This window comes from Hippocampus comes, unplaced genomic scaffold (assembly GCF_001891065.2).
Source record: "Hippocampus comes isolate QL1 unplaced genomic scaffold, H_comes_QL1_v1.1 scaffold328, whole genome shotgun sequence".
Lineage (NCBI taxonomy): Eukaryota > Metazoa > Chordata > Actinopteri > Syngnathiformes > Syngnathidae > Hippocampus > Hippocampus comes.
The window spans coordinates 395,264-417,722 of record NW_017841881.1 but is presented as its reverse complement, the minus strand read 5'-3'; the positions used below and the strand labels follow the sequence as shown (position 1 = coordinate 417,722).

The window sequence follows — 22,459 nt, the reverse complement described above, 5'->3', positions numbered from 1 at the left end:
GACACACACACACACACACACACACACACACACAGACACACACACACACACACACACGCTCACACACACACACACACACACACACACACACACACACACACACACACACACACACACACACACACAGTGGAGCGCAGTTTAAAATAACTGTACAACGTATGAACATAAAAAGCTCATTTAGGGGGCTATTTTTTGCCACTCGACACGTTTTCATCAATGTGAATATTGAAGAAGAGCAGACATGCAGTCTAGAACAGATGGAGTCGAATGGAATACAACGCGTGCACAGCAGTACAAATTTATGATATTGTAGATAAAAATAATTATAAAGAGCTAACAAAATGTTTTAAGCAGTTACAATTTTGTTCAAAGAATATTACTTTACATTAACGTCCATTCGACTAAACTATGCTGTTAAATTGTGGTGCATTATGTTATTTTACATTCTGTGGCGTGTTCATGAGATTAATTTGTTACATGACGTTACACTACATGAAAACACGTCACGTTAAATGACCTTACCTTAAAAATACATTTCATTAAGTTACGATAGATTAAGTTCGGTGCAATGAGGCTGCAATTGATTAGTTTAGGTTGCTGTCAGATACATGACATGCTGTTATGTAACAGTGATACGTAACGTCTGTACGCCATGTATAGGTTGCATTGCATAAAGTTATATTATGATAAGCTAGGCTACATGCTACGTTGCTAAATGACACATCGTGCAATGCTCTGTAAACATTGCACCCCGGTTACAGTAAACTACAAAGTCATCACGTCAGATTGTGTTACGTCAATCTGTTTCATCGAGCTAAAGCGTGCGACATATTTTACATTTGATTATGTTACCTTGTTTTAGGTTTGTCGTGTTACATTTCCAAATGTTAAATTTAGGTTTCATTTCGTGATCCGCGTTGTTTGTCTGCGGAATGTAATCAATTGATCTGGTGGAATCCGAAGGATGATGATGAGAAGTCAAAGTATAGCAGGACCCTGCAGGATGCATGCTTTCTCAAGGAGTCCAACAGGGCAGTGGGAGGGGAGGGATGAAGCAAGGGAGGGGGGGGGGGGAGCCCCGCTATACTCTGACTGGGGTGATGATCCGCCCAGTCCCGTCTGATCTCCCGGGATGAACTACAGGCGGGCCGCGACATCGACCGCTCCGATCCCCGATAGCCCGCGGGCCAGAAGCCGCGATAATCTGCTGACGTACGATGATTTCCCCGAGGATAACCGATGGCTTGGGTGAGTTGACCTCGTTTGTGCTCCGACAGAATCTTAAAACGAACAAAGTTCAGTATTAAGACTTTTTAGTGGGGGGGAATGAAGACGTCTTATGGTGTCTTGTGTTCAGAAGTCAAACGTTACCGATCGATACGCTGTGTTTACTTGTGGCAGCCAGAGCCAACTGCTGGCTCGTCTCAGCGCCGTCAAGCGCCGGCAGGCCCTGAGGGGCCCGGCCCACATGTTCACCGCACCATCCGCCGGTCCGTCCGAGGTGGAGCAGCGCTTCCTGGAGGCGGCCGAGTACGGCAACATCCCCGAGGTGCGCCGCATGCTGCTGCACGTGCCACACCTCAACGTCAACACGGTCAACTACATGGGCCAGAACGCCCTGCAGTTGGCTGTGGCCAACGAGCACCTCGAGGTGACGGAGCTGCTGCTGGGGAGGCCCGACTTGGCTCGGGTGGGAGACGCCCTCCTGTTGGCCATCAGTAAGAGAAAACTTTTCTTGCTACTCCCGAACCTGACCCTGATCCACAACCCGGTATCCCTAGGCTGGCCTAACTTCCGAACCCTTTCAGGGACGGCGGCCACCACAGTGGACAGATATTCCAAACTTACTCCCTGCTACATGAACGAACCCCAAAATCCCTACGAATCTGGATGGAGGTTATCATAAGTCGCGCATGAAAGGACGAAATCAGAGAAAGTCGATTCTTCAACGAATAGGACGAACTGGTGAAATCTGCACTTTTCGTCAAGTTCGTTTTTGCCCCGGGGTTTTTCCTGGTTCCTAAATGACGATATTGACGTTTCTGCGATTGGAATGCTACGATTCAACTTGACTTACACTCCAAAGCTCGTAACGTTATATTCAAGTGTCTTAAGGCGCAATAACAAGACCTTAGAAAGGCGATTCTCCCAATGTCAGTCATTCTTTGTGAAAGTTTCCAACCACCTGGAGGCGACAAGCGGACAAAAAAATAACATTCTGGACATTGCAGGTAAGGGCTATATCCGCATCACCGAGGCCCTACTAGCGCACCCTTCGTTCCGAGACGCCCATCGTCTGACAGCCAGCCCCGCTCAAGTGGACCTGCTGGATGACTTCTATGCTTACGATGAGGACGGGACCAGGTAAGACAAAGAGGAGGGACGAGGCTTTCCTGGATTCGGCCCAAGAGTGCTGAAGTCAACCGCTGTCATTCAAGATCACTCGGTGCATGATCTCAGTCCAGGAAGAAACTCATGTCTGACCGGTCCATAACGAACCTCAGGTTCTCTCAAGACGTGACTCCTGTGATCCTGGCGGCGCACTGCCAGGAATACGAGATCGTCCACACGCTCCTCAGTAAAGGGGCTCGCATCGACCCGCCGCACGACTACTTCTGCGGCTGCAACTCGTGCAACTACCAGCAGAAGTTTGACTCCTTCAGCCACTCGCGCTCTCGCATCAACGCCTACCGCGGGCTGGCCAGTCCCGCTTACCTCTCCCTGTCCAGTGAGGATCCGGTGCTGGCTGCGCTGGAGCTCAGCAACGAGTTGGCCATGCTAGCCAACATCGAGAAGGAGTTTAAGGTCCGTTTTACGATACGCATGCCGTTCAAATCGTCTCATCTTCAAGGATATAAACAGCTGAAAAAATGTTCTACTCCGCCGCCAAACTGACTGCTAAAGATGTGAGTAAAAATGTGACTTTTTATGAGGCCGGTGGGAGACGTAAACGACGGACGAGAGCCTCGATCTTATCTCAAGAGCGATGGTCGCTTGACGTGTGTGTACAAGGAGTTTCTATGAGTCGAGAGCCTCGATCTTATCTCAAGAGCGATGGTCGCGTGACGTGTGTGTCTGTGTGTGTACAAGGATTGTTTCTATGAGCGTTTCACTTAGTCATCTATTGATAGAACCCACACACATTTTTTTTTGTGTGCGTAGAACGACTATTGCCGCTTATCCAGCCAGTGTAAGGACTTTGTGGTGGGTCTCTTGGACCTCTGCCGCAGCACCGAGGAGGTAGAGGCCATACTAAACGGAGAAACCGACTACGAAGACAGCTACGACCCGCCCGGTCGCCCTTCCCTCGCACGCCTCAAGTTAGCCATCAAATATGAACTGAAAAAGGTCAGACCGGAGAGAAAAAAATTGATTCGATTTGCTCGCGCTATGCTAACTACAGTCCAGATCATCATTCTTCTTTTTCAGTTTGTGGCCCATCCTAACTGCCAACAGCAGCTACTCAGTATCTGGTATGAGAACCTACCGGGGCTCAGGCAACAGACCACCGCCGTCAAACTACTGGTGGTCCTGGCCGTGGCTACGGGGCTACCCGGGTTGTCTTTGGCGTACTGGATCGCGCCTTGTAGTAGAGTAGGTTCCGCGTCTCATCGAAAAATCCATCCGTCCAAATGTCTCCCCCCCCCCCCCAAACTCAGATTGTGTTTCTTTTTTGCGGAGCCAGGTGGGGCGGGTGATGAGAAGCCCCTTCATGAAGTTTGTGGCCCACGCCTCATCTTTTACGATCTTCCTGGGCCTGCTGATCCTGAACGCCGCGGACCGTTTTGCGGGGACTGCATTGTTGCCCAACATGACCCACCACAACGTGCCAGAAGCGGGCGCGGACCCAAGGCTGCTCTATCGCATGACCACAACGCCCTTCACCTGGATGGAGATCCTCATCGTCTCGTGGGTCATGGGTAGGACCATCCAGAACTGGGAAAGTTTGGGTTTCTAAGACAGGTTCTGGGAGATACCGCCCAAAGTCAGCTGGAATAGGCTCCAGCGATCCACTACCCTAGTGAGGAGAAGCGAAAATTGACAAACGGACGGAGCCGGAGCTTCACCTTTTATCCTCCTGTTTACAGGTATGATCTGGACTGAGGTGAAGGAAATCTGGAGTCTGGGGCCCGGGGAGTACCTGGTGGAACCGTGGAACTTTCTGGACTTTGGGATGCTGGCCATCTTCCTGGCGTCCTTCAGTTGTCGCTTTTCCGCCCTGAGGCACGCCAGCTTTGCTCAGACTCGCGTCGACGCGCATTACGCCGACCTGACAAACGTCACGCTGCCTCCAGAGCTCCTCTACTTTAAGCTGGGTGACAGCGGTCTTACCTCTTTTCTGGCCAGCAACGGGACGCAGACCTCTGGTATTCCAACCCAGTATCCCATCCTGTTTTGGTTTGTTTCCGCAGCACGTATCCATTGGTTGCCGTCGGATCCCCAACTGGTCTCCGAGGGTCTGTACGCAGTGGCGGTGGTTCTGAGCTTCTCCCGGATCGCGTACATCCTGCCGGCCAACGAGAGCTTCGGGCCTCTGCAGATCTCCCTGGGCAGGACGGTGAAAGACATTTTCAAGTTCATGGTCATCTTCCTGCTGGTGTTTCTGGCCTTCATGATCGGCATGTTCAACCTGTATTCCTACTACCTGGGCGTCAAGCAGAACGACGCCTTCACCACGTGAGCCACCGAACGTTTCTCCGATATCCGACGGCCATATACGAAACGAGATGAAAAAATGGTTACGGTTGCGGCGCCGGTTTGTCAACACAACAGGCTGGAGGAGAGCTTCAAGACGCTGTTCTGGGCCATATTCGGACTGTCCGAGGTCCGCTCGGTGGTCATCAACAACGGGCACAAGTTCATCGAGAACATCGGCTACGTGCTGTACGGCGTTTACAACGTCACCATGGTCATCGTGCTGCTCAACATGCTCATCGCCATGATCAACAGCTCCTTCCAGGAGATCGAGGTTTTCACGGATCAGACGCCAAGTCCGCGAGACATTCGCTAATGTTTATGCTGGGGAGAAACGGAAGAATTTATAAGGGAGGAAAAGGAGGACAAAACACGCCGTCGTGCCATTCGTCAAAGTTGTTATGGCGTCGAGGGTAAAGCATGCACAAAAAAAAAAAAAATGAACCCAGCTTAGGGTCAGTTTAATGGATAAAGTTTGCAGGTTCAGGTGAGGATTCGAGTGATGACGGTGCAGCCGTCAAAAGTGTCATTTCTCTCGCACTCCACCAGGACGACGCCGACGTGGAGTGGAAGTTCGCCCGGGCCAAATTGTGGTTCTCCTACTTTGAGGAGGGACGAACCCTACCGGTGCCTTTCAACCTGGTCCCGAGTCCCAAGTCAATGTTGGGCTTGTCCAAAAGCGTCAAGTCTCTGGTGATGCGGTTTGCGAGAGGGCAAAGCGAGGACAAACGCGAGACACAACTCGACAAGGTGACTTCTTCACAATCAACAATCCAACTTCGTCGCCGTCACGCTGTTTTAGTTCTCCGTTTGATTTTCAGATGGGAGAAGGGAAGCATTCGGCATTCAGCGGGTCTACAAGTCCCTCCCGATATCAGGTATCAACACCAGAACGCGTTCTTTTATTTTGGAGGATTCCACAAGACTCATATTGAGCCAAACCGTAGAAGATCATGAAGCGTCTGATCAAGCGTTACATCATCAAAGCCCGAGCCGACCGGGAGAGCGACGAAATCACAGAAGGTGAGCTCGCGCGGCGCCAGACGCAAATGACGTGACCCCCGTTTGACCAAACGATAATTCGACTTAGGGGAGCTGAAGGAAATCAAGCAAGACATCTCCAGCCTCCGCTACGAGCTTTTGGAAGAGAAGTCTCAGAACACTGAGACGCTGGATGAGCTGATGAGACGACTTGGCGACATCACCGCAACGACATGATAACATTTTGTTCCTATGGTTGACTTTGTTTTTTTTTAATATTTATGTAGCTTGTAAGTTCTATAGACTTGTATAAACACCTGTGCTATCCAGTGGCTGGCTTGGAATCATATGTGAAGTCTTCCGCCGTTTGTACCTCGCATGTAAGATAACACGTAAACACGAGACACCGAACTACAATGATAATACATACCTCAATTTGCTTGCGTGTCATTCAAAATCAAGACGCTTCTTGCAACTGAGCCCACGATAGGCTGTTCACCCTTTGGGAGACAAGAGAAAGGACAAACACAAACTCAAACGAAACAAAACAATTTATCCAGTCTTGAACACAGCCGCATCGACGATAACGCAGTACTCACGGGTATATCTTCTTCATCCTCTACGAAGAGCGACTGTCACCGCAGCTTACTGAGGAGCTGAGATGCCCTTCACGCACTGTATATCCGAGCATCCGTTTGAAAACTCCTCCCAGGTGGCCATACCAGAAGGAGCAGCACAATGTCCATCGGGTTGAAGCAAGAAATGTGGCAAAAAAAAATGGACATACTGTAAGTTGCAACGATGCTGCGGGTACATTCATCTTCATTCGTTGTTTATCCAACAGTCAGTGTAGCGTCTGACGTGTCATGCGTCTAAAGTTGCTCTTGTTCACACAAAAACTCACACGCTTATTCTTGGAGCGCAGACACACTGCGCGGACTCCGTTTACTCAACTCAGCTCACAAGTAACGAGCGACACATATATTGTACACAACAGAAATTCGGTCTGTTTAGATAGCTCGACGAGTGAGAAAAAAATAACACCGTCCAGGCATAACTCATCGATTGAGGCTCAATCCAACTGTTGCGCAAATGTAACAGTCGGGATGGAGTGTTGATTGATCATGCCGGAGAATTGCACATTGTGTTTTTTTAAAAACAAGCTCACAGCTTTGCTTCAGTCAAGTCCATATAGCTTAATGCTAACACACAACACAAAATGCAACAAACCAGCTACCGGATCGCATCGGAGTCACCGTCTTTGAACAATCCAAGTGACGGACATTTGAACAAAAATGCTGGAGCAACTCGTGTAGAGCGACAACACAAGACTCACAGCCATATACGTATATTTTTTTAAACTCTGCGAAGAATGGGCCATTCCTGCATCTCACTGAAGGTTGAAGCCTCGGCCCGACTGATATGGATTTTTTTAAAGCCGATTTTGAGATTCGGCAGAAAAGAAATTCCGATGACGATTAATTAAAGAATACATAATGAATAAAATACCTTTTTTGGTCACTTGATGATTACAACAACAAAGACATGAATTACAGGCAGGGCGTTTCACCATTTTATTATACTTTTCATTTAGTATTTTATAATTCGTATGATTTTAGCTGTTTTTTTTTTTTGGGGGGGGCAGTTGGTTATTCTCAGCATTTTTTTTTCTTATGTTGTAACGTTTCAAGGTCTAAAAATGTAAAAAACTGGGGATTTTTTCCCCTCCATTTTTAATTCACGAAAGATTCTACAATTTTGCCAATTTTAAAAGCGCTAATATCGGCTGATTAAATCAACCAGTCGTTCGATTGGTCAGGCCCTGGTTTTACCAGCTCTATGGTTTATCCGTATATCTGTATTGCACTGCCCCCTGGTGGCGATCAATTCTTTATCATATGTACGTCAATCCTCTGTTTTCATGGACGAGATGTACCATGATGGCAACAATATTATCGACTGCTATTGTTCTTCTTAAAACATTAAATAAACCAAAGCTATTGCTGTTCCATTTGGCAACATCTTTGTACTTGATGATTTTGTTTTAGAACCTTTAAAAAAAAATGTTTTAAATCACACCTTCTTGATCCAATAGTGATCCTCTGAAAATGACACGATCGACCCCATTTTTTTTTCAGATGTGTGAAACCGTCATTGAAACATTTACAAGTTTTGAGCCAGGAAAACCAGACGGTCCACGGCATCCGGTTTGAGCGCAGCTCTGTGGCACGGCACCATGTTGCCGTCGGTGCTGAACGCTCTCTCCGACGGCGCACTGGTGGCCGGGATGCACAAATAGTGCCGCGCGAGCTTGGCAACGTGAGGGAAATTTGTCTGGTGGCATTTCCACCAGTCGAAAGGGTCGACGTCGCTGTCCACCTCGGTGGTCTGCAAGTAGACGGTCAGCTCCTTCCTGACGCTTTCCTCTTCGGTCATTGCGCCGCCCTCCCTTTTGAAAAAGCTGGCCAAGGTCTTTTTTCGTTTCACCTTAGGAGGATCATCAGGTTCCGCTTCCGCTTCAGAACCCGCAGCCCCTTGGACCACATCCTGCTGAGTCTTCATCAGTGACACAATCTCTTCGACCACTCTGGATAGAACCCGCTCCACCTTTTCTTCATCGACGTACTTGGTTCGAAACCGCGGATCGAGAAGGGACGCCATATCGAGCAGGTCGTCCACGACCGTGTCGGAATATTTCTCATTCAAGTCGGCGAGGATGTTTCTCTTCACGTCCTTGGTCAGCTGGGTGTCGTTCTCTTCCTCGGCAAGAATGGAGGCGTTGAAGAGCTTGAGCACCGGCTTGAGGTAGGAGACGCTGACGTATTGCTCTCCCGACAAAGCGTCTGTGAAGTCCTGAAGGGGGCCCAACGCCTTGTTGACGGCCTCGAGGACGTCCAAATCTTGCCAGCTCGGGACCAAGTGCCTGGATTTCTTGTCGTCTTTTAGAACGTGACTAATGGCCCTCTCTTGCTCGAGCACTCTTTGGATCATTGTTTGACGCGAGCCCCACCTGGTCGGCGTCTCTGCCGTGAGCATGTGGTTTGGAAGACCCAGATAGTTCTGAACAATGGCCAGGTCCCTCCTTTTCTTACTTGAGTACGAGAAGGTGGACACAATTTTTTTGCACAGGGCAATGGCTTGCTGTATGCCTTCGTTTCTCAGACCTTTCCCTACAAAAAAAAACAACAACAATATTGTATTAGTTCTCTGACACTAATTATGGAATACCAGGGATCGAGTCTGGCTGATACAACTTATTTCAAGGTATCGGGTAATGTGAAGGATGCCAATACCAGCCACCGATACTTAAAGGAGAAAAAAAAAATCTGACATTCAGTAAGACTTCCTTTCGTCCACAGCATGTGTACCGGGAACAAAAAAGCAATGGGGTAACATGACACTTAAAAATTACACTTTAACACAAAACTATGAGGACAAAAAAAAAAGCAAAAATGTGGTCCGGAATATGATGACTCAATTCTTGAAATCATTGTGAGTTGCAGCCCTGACACGCATGGCAATATTAACGATTTCTTACCGATGGCTCGGTGAAGTCTGTGACCAAAGCACTGGAGTCCAGTCCACTTGTTGAGTTCCACGGCTTTCTTGATGTTGTCGCCATCGTCGGTCGTGATGGCCACGAGTTTGTTCTGCGGAAGCCCCCAAGAATCAAGTGCCTCCTGCAGGCCCGCCGCGAGTAATTCTCCGGTGTGCTCATCGGGAAAGTAGCTCGTCTGCAGACGATGGCTTTGCAACAGCCAGTCGTCGCTTATGAAGTGAACGGTCACGCCAAAGTAAGGCTCCATGGTGTGACTCAACCACATGTCGGTCGTTGCTGCGAAGTGGCGGACGGCCGCCAGCTCCGTTCCGAGTTTAGCTCTGTGCTTCTCGTACAAGTTGGGGATCGCAATTTGGCCGAAGTACTTTCCGCTCGGGACTTCATACCTGGGGTCCAGCGTCCTGATCATCTGCTTGAAGCCTTCTTTTTCGACTGTGTTGAGCGCAACCATGTCTTTTGCCAGGTGGATCGTGATAGCGTTGGTGATGTCGAGCCAGCGTTTGCTTTTTCTATCGTAGGGGGCCCCCCTGGCCAGCGCGTCTTGAAGGGATTTTGGGTTGCCCGCTGAGGCGAACGGCGCAGTTTTTAACTTCATACATTCTTCATATTCCGAGACATGCCTGCGGCTCAGGTGGTGGAGCAAATTGCTCGTGTTGCCGCCACTGGCTGCAACTTTAGAGAGGCAAATCTTGCACAAAATGTTTTTTTGGTCGAAGTCAGATTTTCTGAAACCAAAATACCGCCAAACAACAGACAAGGCTCCTCTTTTGGGTACGAGCTCTTCCGTATTTCCATTTTCCACTTCTGAGATTTCAATTTCAAACGGTTCAGTGGCTTGCTTATCCATCGTCGCCACGGGAGGCACAAGAGATTGTTGACATTCACCGCGCCTCGCAGTCTCACCGAGCGTATCATTAAAAAAGGTCCCATGTGAAACTGGTCGGCGCGGTGCAATGTTCCGCACAGTTTGTAATCAAATTTACCGGTATTGCGATACTTTTTCAGAACCCGAGTAGGCTTTAAGATACTAAATCATAATTACGAGAGACTAAATCATAATCTCGCCACTATTTGTCAAACATGAATCAAAAACAAAGCTTGGCCAATGGGCACATGTTGCACGACAAAATAATCCAAGAGTGCGTTTTATGAAGTTATTGCGCACTGTGAATTGTATAACTTTTGCCGTTAAATTATTTTACTTTTCGTAGGTGTTTTTAAAACAGAGAAATAATCCAGAAAGCATTGCTAGGGAATGTACGAGTCCTTTATTAGGACAAGAAGGCACGTCAGGCAGCAGTAGGACGACAATACAACAGTTCATTTCCACATATCCCACATGAGCGGACACTGACAGTTGAATTGACCAATAGCAACAGTTAAATTATGACAATTTAAAAAAAACACTGCTGTGAGACAAACACAGTACATGGATGAGAATCAGTCATGTCGCACAGTTCAGTGATTTCAGCTACATGTTTACCGATAAACAAACAGGATACGCTTTATGGACGTCTTCAAGTCAGGCAGCGGAGTGATGACATCACAGATGTTTGGGTGTATGTGGAGTGATGACATCAGAGAGATTCAGGTGTACGCGATGTAGTTCTCGGGTATGAGGCCTGTCCTGCCCTGGTAGGTCGCCTGGAGCCAGCCTGGCTCCACCGATGGGTGGACTGCCAAGAAAAGAAAAAAAAAAAGACGATGCAAAATAAATTCCAAACATGTGATTCAGATTAAGATTATTACAGAGACTTTAGTGTCCCACCAAGTTTAATGGAAAATGGATCAGAAGCTTTTGAGTAATCCTGTTAAATTCACTTACAAAGCTTCCTTGGCAGAGGTAATAAGCAGTAAGTCATTGACTGCAGCTGCTAACCAAAATTTAAGACGCCATACCTGTTTTTTCTTACCGTTTGAAAAGAGCGCCCCCTGTGGGAAACTGAGCTCGTGGCTGTGCTCCGCCTCGCAGGAGTACAGAGCTTTCGCTTCCCTGCGAGACAAGCCAAACGGGTCAAAACACTTAATACTTCCAAAAAATGGCACAACAAAGTGAATCCGCATACCTTCCGGAAGCACAAATGTCCAAAGCCGAGGAGAAGACAGAGCTTTCACGCTGTTTTTGTCCTCGGACAGATAACCTGGAACACACACAAAACATGAACTTGAACACCGTGACAGAGGTTGCCACGGTAACACTAGATAGGCCGGAACTTGACAGGTATTCATAATAACAGTACGCCCCGAGGACACGTACACGGATCCTGGCCTCTGGTAGCCGTTGGTGGGCAGAGACTGTGGGGTCAGGTTGTCTGAGTTTCGTCGTACGTGTGAAGTTTTCCGCGTCCGTGTGGCCTCTCGTGGGCCCAGTGATGCTAAACTCTGCACAGAGCCGTGACAACTGCGGTAGTCTGAAACAGGAAACAAACACACATAAGCTCAAGGTGCTTTTTCCAAGTCCGAGGGGAAGATGCTTCGTACCTTCTGAGATGTGCAGGGAGGTGAGTGAGGAGGATGTGGACAGCGGGTAAGGGAATAAAGACGATGAGGAGGACGAGGAGGAGGACGCCATCCTGTACGCCGCCGTCCGGCGCTGCTGAGATGGAGGCGGCGGAGACTCCTTCGTCTTGTCTTGGGTGCTCTGCAGGGACGAGACGGACGATGCCCTGGGGACGGAGCGAGCCTCCCTGGCCGGGGACCCCGAGGAGGAGAGCTGCACGGTGGATGAGGAGGAAAGCGATTTGGACTCCTTGGCGGAGGACAGGGAGACAGTGGAGTCCGTCCGCTCGGCCGTGGAGCGCAGAGATGCCACGGAGGATGACGCGGATAACGCCGGTGGCGGCGTCTCCTTGTCCGTCGGCCATTTTCTATCGTCTCCGTTGGAGGAACAGGAAGGAGGTGGGTGGACTTGAGTGGAGGAGCCGGGCTCGGCGGTAGGCGAGGACGGAGACGCCGTCAGTGATGCGCCGTTCTTCTCTGAGGAGTGTGAGGACAGCGACTCCTGGCTGCCCGTCGGGGTAGTGCCAGGGCTGCTGCTGCTGAAGGTGTCGCCTGGAGCCACAAACACAAATATATTTGTGTTTATCTTTCAATGCCAGCCATTAAAACATTTTTTTTTTTGTAATCAGCAGCAGAAAACGGGATGGTTTCACGCAAATCACCGATTTTGGACCAACACATGCAGAAAATTTTTTTATGAAGATATTTTTAGGCTCAACAGCGATTTATATGCTCAGAATATTTGCTTTGGTAGCAATTTTACATTTGACAAGCTTTACCAACTATTTACACAGGATTTAGTAGTAGTAGTATTTAGTAGTGTGTACGTACACATTTCGTTTCTACTTTTAAATGTAAATAATCTTTGTCTTCTTTTCTCTTATTTGTGACAGTCTTTGTAGGAGATGTAACATGACAAACACTTTGATCAATCACAAACTCCTTGTCTTAATGCCACTGAATCAAAACAAATGTACCGTTTGTACCCCGTGTTTTTACCCCATGTATCAAGATCTTATCAAATCCCCTTTTACTGGAGAGATGCACACCCCGACAACCTACCTAACTAGCTACTTAACTATCTGCTGACCTAGCGAACATACACGCATATAAAAAATAATAGGCTTGAGTGTGTGTAACTTGAAAGAGAAACTGTTGTTGTCGATAAAGCAACATTGTGTATCGTCTGTCTTCGACCTTGGTCGGCGTAAAGCACTCACTGTCGTTGTCCGCCAGGCAGAGGGTGGGCGGGTAGAGGCGGGCCTTTCTCTTCCCCGACGACAGACAGATGGCCTTGCCCCTTCGAGGGGTCGCCCGCGAAGGCGGCGCCGGCGGTAACGGCAGCGATAGGTCGGGAGCCTCGCTGAATATCTGACAGCCAAACACAGCACAAAGTGTTAACGTGTGTGTGTGTGTGTGTTGACCTAATTGTGTGCAAGTGTGTACCTTGTCGTGGTTCTCAATGATGATCTCCACCACAATATTTTGGAACTTGATGTTCATCATGGCGGCCACCGTCTCCTCCTGCGACCTCATCAGCGTGGGACCGAAGATCATGCCCAGGTTGGATACTGTCATAAGGTTCTGGCTGCAGTGGGCTGACACCCTGCAGACAAAAATAAACAACCCCCAAAAAAAGGGGAGTATTGATATGTTCCGCCAAGGACTTGGATGAACTGTTTTTTTTCCATAAAACATCCTCAAAAAGATTCAAAATGTTCAGGGCCCTTACTGGGTTTATAAAAATGGTGATGCAATCCAGCAGATTGAGCAACTGAAAACAAAAAAGTTTTGTGTGTGATGGTCGGCAGCTAAATAATGCTCATTACTGCCACACAGAGGACTGGAGTGCAACTCCACCTTACATGTTTTAGCTTGTCGAGCCTTAGTGGAGGGGTGTGTGTGTGTGTGTGTGTGTATGTGTTCCTGTGTACAAACTTGAGGAGGTGATTGGTCAGCAGGTCGAGCATGGTTCGGTTCTTCTCGGGTAGCTTGTGGACCAGCGCATGGATCGCCCTCACGCGATGCTTCTGGTCATCATACTCTGTGAAAAGCGTCCATTTTATCGATTTTTAGTGAGTGATTATTTCGAGGCCTTCTTACTTGCAGCTTTGATGAATTCCTTGTGCAGTCTGTAGGTCAGCACGGGTTCGGCCAAGCACCTGTGTGTACACATGGTAAAGCATTAGAGCATTTTTTTCCCACAGTGATGTTAATTTGGTCAAAATGCAGCCACCTAAAATAATTCTTCAGTCCGCTTGTGACGGTCTTGTTGTCCCAAGCGTCCGCGTCGAGCCGTGCGTCCGAAGCAGAAGTGGAGGCTGCACAAAAGCAGCCATGATTTCAGCATGGTTCATCATCATCATAGGAAATAACATCAGAACGAAGCCCCTTCTTACCAAATACGCTCGTCATCAGCCGCTGAACTTTGGAATTGACACCTCCGGTCCGGTACAGGCCCAGAGTGTTGAGGCCTATACTCACATTTAGGAACGTTTTCACATTTGATGACGGTTTAACTGTATTCTTTCAAAATGTGCTGTTCATTCGTTTTTTTCTTTCACTCTGTGTTTTACTTCTCGCCATGATATACCTCGCATTTCCACGAGCTCGATGCAGTTCCTCACAAAGCTGAAGCCTGTCTCGTTAAGGAAGGCTGTAAAACAGCACAAATTTAAAAAAAAAACACTTCTGATGCAAAGAAAATGATGCAAACCGGCAGCTCTGGAGATGAGATTAAATCTGCCGTCTTACTCTCTTCCTTCTTGCTGAGCAGAGACGGCAGAGTGTAGATCTGAGGGGTCGGAGAAAAAAAAAGAAGAAACGTCAACATCAAGTCAAATCTACAGAAGGAGAACCGGCACACAAGGTGAAACTCAAAGTCGTACGGGTTCTTTTCCATCCATGGCCTCCATCCACAGTCGCCTGTTGGCCTCCGAGAGCGCTTGCAGAGTGATGACGCCGTGTCTGCGCCAAGGGCAAAAGGCGAATTGAAGCCGAGACGTGGCGGCAATATCAACCTGTCTTGCTTCCGTTACCTCTCCACCACTTCAATGTCAAAGCAGAAGCGCTTGTCGATGGAGTCCGTCTTCCTTCGCACGCATGAGCGCAGCCTGAACATCTCCGGCACTCCGTTCGGCACGCCGTTCTGCAAACGTCAATCGGCTACCGTCATCCCATCATCATCACCGGCGCCAGGTGCGATCGCAATTAACACAAAGAGGAGAAATAAACACAGGAATCCCGTCATCAAAATGGCGGCTCCCCTGTCTGCCGGCCGGCCGGGCCTCGGTGTTGCTCATGGTGAACATCTTGGAGCTCTTCTCGTACGTACAGTAGTATCTGGTCCACACGCTGCCCAGCGGCCCTGAAAGAACACGCCGGTTCACAGCGCGGATGCCATTTTGTCTGCGAAGGTTGTGCGCAGCGTCTGATCTGGCTCACGTTTCTCCTGTATGTACAGGTAGCCCTCCATGGTGAAGGAGCCGGGGGCTTTGAAGTCCTCCTCGGCCGAGCGGATCCTCTTCATCAGCCGCTCCACTTCGGCCCGCGTGCTTTCAAAATTGTTTCGGGCCTAAAAGTGCCGCATGGGAAATGACTGAAGCCTCTCGCGGAACTTTTTGAGTGGGATCCATACATTATTTTGTCTTCGATATAACATCCATCGCTGCTCTGTGAGGCCCGACGCGCTAAGCAGTCAATTGTGGGGATACTTTCCGAGAAAGAGGCGGGGGTGTTGGAACTTACATTTTGCAGGTTGAACTGCAGCTGCTGTTTGTAGGGCTCAAATTCGCTGGCCAGCTCGTAGCCTTCATGGTAGAAGGTCAGCAAGCCTTGCAGGAAGGCCAGCAGCTGAAGAGCACAACGGCAACAAAAGCAGATTGATCATCATAACAGAAAAAAAGAGCCTGCAGGCTGCTGTTTGGGTCACCGTTCTTGTTTACGTTCACAACAAAGACTTTCTCTCCCATGCCGGTGGAAGAAATCTCCGCACAGGAAGCGGCGCGGCCGAAACAGGAAGTGGCCTTCGCTGATATGTATCATGAAACCATGTTTATCGGCAGCCAGAACAGTGTTTGGCGACTGGGCTTTCTTTTGGGCTCCGCTTTTGATCCTAATGACGCTTAAGTTCACAAGCAATGACGCGGTGACAGAGAGGACCCCTTTTCAAAGTCATTACATGAGAAGAGAAAAAAAAAAAAAGAGATAAAGAACATTTATAATTGTCCCCCAGGGGGAACATTCAGTTTGCAATCTTCATGCTACTTTAACACGGTCAACTTAAACAAACAACTGATCCTTTGGACAGGAAGTGCTGTTTTTTTTTTTGCAGCTCAACGTTTAGTATCTTGCGAGAAAATCTTGCCCCTACTTCTTCACCGAGTTCCTCGGACGTTCCGCGGTCTTTTGAGAATTGGTTGACACATGCTACGATTCAAGCAACCTTCACGAACAACCATTCTTCAAAGAGTCGGGTGCTTGTGCGGTTGGACTTTTGCTAGAAGATATGTTGCAGCTCCAAAATAAAGACAGCTGCAGTGTTGTTGTTGTTGTTGTTTTTTTTTAAACGTACACTTTATTGTTTAAAACGCTCAAACAAATACAGATGTCTCGCTCCGACAACGTGCCGTCCTTTTTTTTCGTTCGGCTCGAGAGGCGTTCAAATACCGCCTCAGAAAACCGTAAATTAATGATATGTTCAATGGCACTAAGAAAATCGAAAATAATACACCAAAACAGAACATCGAGCGAGGAAATCACAAAATAAATTTAATGGGGGGTTGTTGTGAACACACAACAAGGGAATAATTCTTTAAACATCAACATAGGCAATTCTGAAACAGTCCAGTCTCCTACAAATGGATCCGAAAAACTTTCGCCGACTTCGTCTCTGATCTTCAGTTATTTCAACGTTCCCAATTGTTCTGACACTAATTCATTCCATGCCACATTCACAGTCAACTCATACAAACACATTTTTTTAAGAGTTGTTGCCTTGGCGTCTTGCTAGCGTGTGTGTGTGTGTGTGTGTGTGTGTGTGTGTGTGTGTGTGTGTGTGTGTGTGTGTCCTCACCGGCTCCACAAACTCAAATTTCTTCCTCTCCTGTACTTCCTGGATCTTGAAGACATATTGCAGCGAGGCGTCGTTAAACACCTGCCGGTCTTTGCTCATCTGCGAGTCGGCCTGCGGCGACGACGACAACAAGCCAATCACAGGGCCGCGTGTGTGCGCGTTAGGCAAGTGCGCGCCGGTTTGTGTTTTTACCTCATGTAGCTGCGATTCCTTCTTTTTGGAGGACAGGCTGAGGTGTTTCTCCAACACAGAGTAGTACCGTTCCGTTTCTTTGTCAAACTGCTTCTTGCCCTCCTGAGTGAGATAACCGAATTATTTAAAAAAAAAAAAAAATACTTAATAAATCACCGCTGGACGAGAGACGAAATTGTCCGTTCTCGTCAATATTTAGCTGCGCTGCTTAAACAGAATCCATCAAACATGACAAAGTTGAAATAGTTTTGCGTACAGCTGCGACTCACATGCTGCTGCTACATTCTACAAGCAGCAACCAAGACAGTTTTTTTTTTTTTTCAGGCCCTGGCCGCTTGCACTCTCAGCACAATCTCTTCAGTGTAGTTGTTCTAGACCCAAGCAAGCTATTTCTTTTTAATTGGCGCCTAACATGAGACGGCTGAGATAATTACGGGTCCAAAGTGAAAATCAGTGTGTTTCGTGGTCACTTCTTTCTACACGCCACAAAGGCAAATGTTCATTGACCATTTCTATTCATCCGGGCAAGAAAACTACTCATTTCCAATGACATTGAGGAAGAAGCTTATTTATTTTCAATACGGCATTTACTGTAACCCGAGATGGCCGGGAAATTGTGGGGACAAAAACTGAACTCTGCATGTTTTGTTTTCTTTGTATCCAGCAGAAAATCAAGTGTTCATGGGCCATTTCTATTCATTCTGGCAAGAAAACTGGTCATTCCGGAAGACATCCGTGCAAGAAACCCGTTTAGTTTTTAAATGGCACCTCGCAGGAGACGGCAGCGGTGACTCTCACATTGACACCTTCCTTCAACTGACAAACCCAAATGAAGTCCAAATGTTCCTGGTCTATTTCTATTCATCTTTGAACGATGGTCCTCACGATATAATATTAAGGATGGTCTATCGGTGTCTTAAAAGGTGGCGGCCGGCCCGGTGAGTGACGTGGGAGTCAGCGAATGACAGTGTCGAGTGGGCTGTTGTGCGCTCAGCTTACCGGCTAGCTAACCAGGGGTGTCAAACTCATTTTCGTCGCGGGACAATTTGGAGTTACATCTTCCCTCGGAGTGCCGTTATGACAGTGAAACCACACAATTATCAGTTGTACACAACAATTAATAGATTACTAGTTTTGGAATCAGTCAAGTCAATCAATACTGTTCAAATGAGTGGAAACAGGATAACAAAATTATTGCGAAATATCAACGCTATGTTCTAAATTGCGGTGATAGGCTAAAACTGAATTAGCTAACATCGATACCTTATTCTGAGTGACGTCTGACGCAATACGGCCGATGGAACCGATGGCTGGGTTATCTGAGGTAAAAAGTCGCCTTAGAATCGTTTATCTCAGTTTGGGGGTTTCCGGTGACAGCACATCCAAACTCTCACGGCTTATTATTGTTCGCTATCTCAAAAAGGCCCCTAAGATAACGTGGATCAGAGGTTGCCCGCCGAAACCAGACACCGGCCATGTTTACATCGCCTCGCTTCAAGTCTGTGACACGCCTCCCAGCGTCCGTTCCCATGACCTCCGTCCTGAAACGTTTGTGGTTTATCGGAACGAGCCACACACTCAAGACTTGGACTGGGGCACCGCGGGACTGCCTACTGCTCTAAACAACTCATCAGACATTCACAACTGCGCAAGAATTTGAAGTTAGATTAATTAAGTACAGAAGAAAAACTTATTATTGTTCGCTATCTCAAAAAGGCCCCTAAGGGATGATGGCCGCAAGCCTTCTGCTTCATTGCAGGCTGAAGAGAAGATAACGTGGATCAGAGGTTGCCCGCCGAAACCAGACACCGGCCATGTTTACATCGCCTCGCTTCAAGTCTGTGACACGCCTCCCAGCGTCCGTTCCCATGACCTCCGTCCTGAAACGTTTGTGGTTTATCGGAACGAGCCACACACTCAAGACTTGGACTGGGGCACCGCGGGACTGCCTACTGCTCTAAACAACTCAGACATTCACAAATGCGCAAGAATTTGAAGTTGGATTAATTAAGTACAGAAGAAAAATAATTCCGTCTGGATTCGAAACAAAATGGCCGACTTCTTGCTCAATTTTAGGTCCTTGAGACATTTTTGTCTTATTGTGAAAGACCCGGCCAAAATGGCAGGCGGACTGAGCACACAGTGAATTTTTTTTTTTTTTTTTTTAAATGCAGTTGTACCTTTACAGCGCCAATCTGCTCCTTGCGAAACCTCTCTAGCGGCGAGATTAGCACGTTGTCAGCGTTTTGGATCTGTGGGAGGAAAAAAAAAAAATGTAATGCATGTCGCAACAGTGATGAAGTAACATGTCACGGTCATCGTCCACACACACGCCGTCTTCCCGCTATGAGGCTAACTCTGGCCTGCGGTTGTTACGTGAATTGGGGAGTTGCGACTGTCTGTGTGTCAGCGAAGGTGTCTGACTACACGCACAGCGGCATACTGATCATGGCGGACAGAAAATGGTCACTCCTAGAAGGCGAAACAAAAAAAACAAAATGATTTCCTCTATTGTTGTTCACCGTGTCGACTTCTTGTCGCCACTTGATGATGTCACCGCTACTTAATGTCGCTGGCGTAGCCAATTGCTTTTTGGAACTGAATCCGTGGATGACACTCGGGTCTCGTCTGACCCAAGCAGGCTGATGATGTTGTAAAAGCAATAACATCTGCCGTACGCCTGAGGGGCATGTGATCTGTGATAAGGCAGCTGTTGTCCACACTTTTAGTGTTTGCAACCACACAACTCTCCGGTCACATGCCGCGACTTTAGTTTCACATCATGAGGTCATTTGTGTGAAAGGAACACTTTCTTTTGTGTTGCTTTCGCCGCTGCACCGCAACAGCCCCCATGAAATTGGATACCACGAGACTAACTATGATTAATGTTCTGTTTTAGGGGCCGTTTCTGACACAGTGTCGGTGTTAAGAATGCAATGTTCAAATTAGGGCTTGAAGCCTGGGCAGCTTTGCTAACCGCTAGTCCACCGCGCTGCCTATAGAAAACATTAGTGGTGGAATATGGAACTTAAGTGCTGCCGTGAAAAAAAAAAAAAAAAAAAAAACCAGCGCGCGCACAGACACACAGGAGTCTTTTATAGACTTTCCCATGAAGCGAGGGGCTCGGCTCTCACTGGGGAATTGTCGGAATACGTTCCACATGGTTCCTCAACCGGTAGACCGTGCACACTTTCACAAAAGGCGCACATTCGCGAGCACACACAAAGAGGGACCCTGTCGAGAACGTAGCGCACTAAAACACACACTCTGACGCAAAGGTTGATGAAGTGTGGCTGAGTCACAGACTTATCTGCAGGCGGGGAACTCAAGCAAAGAGTCACGGTTCCGGAGAAAAACTTTCCCGCTGAACTCGAAACAGGAAGTACTAGTTCAGACACAACAGGTGGAGCGCAGTAGGCATGAAGTGAGCCGCTTACTCACCAGACGCTTTCTCTCCTCCTCCACGGTGCTCAGCAGCTGAGAGAACTCCTTGAGAGACTGGGCTGCAGCCAGGGTGCAAATACAAGTCAGAGTCTGGGTGTTGCTATGGAAACGACATTGCTTAAAGGGCTGTTCTGCTGGGCTTTTAGTTGCTCTAAAAGGCCAGTAGGACTTGTCGACGTCATCAAATAGTGGCCTGAGCTCTAATGGAGCCATGTCCCACTTTCAAGGGTTTGATTTTGGGTTTCAAGCTTTGGTTGGGGCTTCAAAGTACCGTTAGGGTTTCAATAGGGGTTAAAAACCAGGGTCAGGGTTTCATGTCTGGTTTAGGGATTCAATCTGTGGTTAGGTTAAAATGCAATATTGATTTGAATACTATGCTGAGACTAGCGGGGGGGTGCACAAAGCCTATTATTATAAAAGATATTCTTTACCTTGACTACCCCTTTAAGGGCATCAAGGCAGAGTTAAGGTTTCAAAGTAGTGCTTTAAGCCTGGGTTAGGTTTTGACGCAAAGGTTGCGATGGAATTTTACAATCAAGACATGGTTAGGGTTTAACATGAGAAGCTCATATTAGGTACAAATTTCAAACACTGGTCAGGATTTGAAATTAGGGTTTCCGAGTAGGTTTTTAAGATATTGTTAGAGTTTCACATTAGGGTCCCAAGGCTGGCAAATTCCTTTTGCCATGACATCCGATACCACCACATATACTGAGAGTAGGCTGAGCAAATGTGGCATCTGTACAGCTGAGAAAAAAAAAGAAAAGTGTGCAATGGGGTCAAACCCACCGATGTTGATCTCGTCGTCCGTCTCGGCATCTCCGATGCACTCGAACTGGAACTCTTGCAGTGACTGAGAGAAACGCTGCACCGCTTGGGAAAGACCTGACAAAGGCACAGCAAACGTGACCTCAATTTCAGCAACAGCAAATGCTTTAATAAGATAAGATAAGAAAACCTTTATTCATCTCGCAATGTTAAAGTTAAACAGTATCATTGTAGTAACAAAAGTAGAAGAGAGTAAAAGTTGTAGTACCAAAATCAGAAGTAGTTATAGTACAAGTAATAGTTCAAGTGAAAGTTGTAATAATACTTGTAGTAGCCGATTAAAAGTAGAGGCAGTACTGGTAGCTGCAGTACTAAATGTAGTGGTGATACTTGTAGTAAAATTCAACAAAGTACAAAAAACAAGAGTACTTATCTTGATACTAGTCAGAAAAGATTGCAGTATCATTTGAGTATTCGCATTTACATTGTAAAAATCACCTTCCAGACCACTTTGGGGTTTTCTCTGGGACCAGCAACAGCCCACCTTCCACGGTTTGAAAACCCTTGCTGAATTAACAAGGCGCGATGACGATAATAATGGCAATAAAAATAAGGTAACAATAAAGTTTTATCAGACTGTAAATGTCTTTCGGGCAATAAAACAGAGTAAAGGGCAGTAAAAGTCAGCATGGCTGTTTTGGAGCTTTTCAAGGGCAGCCTCAAAGAAAGCAATTGGAACACGGCAAGAATTACAATCTGGTACTTTTTAGCTTATTGTAAAATGATCTTACTTCTGAGAGCCGAGATGAGCATGCTTCCATCTTTGATGAGATCTTTGATAAACCTGTTGGTTCTCTCCAGCTCGATCTCGTGGCACTGGAGCCTCTCTCGGAACTCGGGGCTGTCCACAAACGAGTCGCTGAACTCCAGCGTCGGGAGACCCATCCTCGGAAAACGGAGCGGGGCGGAGGGGGACCACAAACTAAGCCGAAAAGGACGCCGAGGGTCCGGTCAGGACGGCGTCGAGGCTCTCTGTGAATGTCCGGGTGAAAAGTTGGCTGCGCTTGACCTCTTTTTTCATGCCTTTCTCCGCTTTTTTTTTTCTCGCTCCCCCCGCTCGCCACTTCCGGACACTCGAGCGGCGTTGACAGACTTTATGCTAGTTTTTTTTTTTTTTAGAATAAATAAAAGATGGACAAAAAGCCCGATGGGGGGAAGTTTCGAAAGCTTCCCCGCTTCAAGGAAGA

General features: G+C 47.5%; 3 protein-coding genes across 4 annotated transcripts; 1 reads left to right on the top strand and 2 right to left on the bottom strand.

Annotated features, from left to right (window-relative positions):
* Positions 1-1,075: 1,075 nt before the first annotated feature.
* On the top strand, positions 1,076-6,706 carry LOC109509759 (short transient receptor potential channel 6-like). 2 transcript variants are annotated; one of them, XM_019859603.1, is made up of 14 exons: positions 1,077-1,248; positions 1,402-1,718; positions 2,232-2,364; positions 2,505-2,805; positions 3,163-3,348; positions 3,430-3,594; positions 3,686-3,920; positions 4,089-4,316; positions 4,413-4,677; positions 4,774-4,969; positions 5,245-5,445; positions 5,517-5,573; positions 5,643-5,718; positions 5,786-6,706. In XM_019859603.1, the coding sequence occupies exons 1-14, from the start codon at positions 1,133-1,135 to the stop codon at positions 5,911-5,913; spliced, it is 2,604 nt and encodes an 867-aa protein (XP_019715162.1). In that variant the 5' UTR covers positions 1,077-1,132; the 3' UTR covers positions 5,914-6,706. The 2 variants fall into 2 exon arrangements, with proteins under 2 accessions (XP_019715161.1, XP_019715162.1); XM_019859602.1 differs by having other exon boundaries at positions 1,076-1,248; positions 4,089-4,677.
* Positions 6,707-7,392: 686 nt separating this feature from the next.
* LOC109509761 (zinc finger BED domain-containing protein 1-like) lies at positions 7,393-10,148 on the bottom strand. The gene is made up of 2 exons (XM_019859604.1): positions 9,215-10,148; positions 7,393-8,846 (listed from the first exon to the last, which is right to left on the bottom strand). Exons 1-2 carry the CDS (start codon positions 10,080-10,082, stop codon positions 7,840-7,842), a joined length of 1,875 nt encoding a protein of 624 aa, XP_019715163.1. The 5' UTR covers positions 10,083-10,148; the 3' UTR covers positions 7,393-7,839.
* A 336-nt stretch (positions 10,149-10,484) lies between these two features.
* LOC109509762 (rho GTPase-activating protein 42-like) lies at positions 10,485-22,437 on the bottom strand. The gene is made up of 24 exons (XM_019859605.1): positions 22,004-22,437; positions 21,234-21,329; positions 20,442-20,503; positions 19,181-19,252; positions 17,001-17,102; positions 16,809-16,919; positions 15,482-15,586; positions 15,179-15,308; positions 15,005-15,101; positions 14,773-14,886; positions 14,623-14,701; positions 14,489-14,528; positions 14,328-14,390; positions 14,134-14,208; positions 13,971-14,055; positions 13,838-13,896; positions 13,673-13,778; positions 13,181-13,340; positions 12,955-13,105; positions 11,717-12,286; positions 11,493-11,646; positions 11,302-11,376; positions 11,149-11,228; positions 10,485-10,911 (listed from the first exon to the last, which is right to left on the bottom strand). The coding sequence occupies exons 1-24, from the start codon at positions 22,155-22,157 to the stop codon at positions 10,823-10,825; spliced, it is 2,829 nt and encodes a 942-aa protein (XP_019715164.1). The 5' UTR covers positions 22,158-22,437; the 3' UTR covers positions 10,485-10,822.
* Between the last annotated feature and the right edge of the window lie 22 nt (positions 22,438-22,459).

Bases quoted from the DNA above. Each gene is read 5' to 3' on its own strand.
- LOC109509761 (XM_019859604.1), bottom strand. From the start codon at position 10,082: ATGGATAAGCAAGCCACTGAACCGTTTGAAATTGAAATCTCAGAAGTG. The intron at 8,847-9,214 runs GTAAGAAATCGT...TTTTTTTTGTAG, and splicing joins CAGACTTCACCGAGCCATCG to GGAAAGGTCTGAGAAACGAA.
- LOC109509762 (XM_019859605.1), bottom strand. From the start codon at position 22,157: ATGGGTCTCCCGACGCTGGAGTTCAGCGACTCGTTTGTGGACAGCCCC. The intron at 16,920-17,000 runs GTAAAAACACAA...TCGTCGCCGCAG, and splicing joins AGGAATCGCAGCTACATGAG to GCCGACTCGCAGATGAGCAA. The intron at 15,102-15,178 runs GTGAGCCAGATC...GTGTTCTTTCAG, and splicing joins CCTGTACATACAGGAGAAAC to GGCCGCTGGGCAGCGTGTGG.
- LOC109509759 (XM_019859602.1), top strand. From the start codon at position 1,133: ATGAACTACAGGCGGGCCGCGACATCGACCGCTCCGATCCCCGATAGC. The intron at 1,719-2,231 runs GTAAGAGAAAAC...TGGACATTGCAG, and splicing joins CGCCCTCCTGTTGGCCATCA to GTAAGGGCTATATCCGCATC. The intron at 3,595-3,685 runs GTAGGTTCCGCG...TTGCGGAGCCAG, and splicing joins GGATCGCGCCTTGTAGTAGA to GTGGGGCGGGTGATGAGAAG.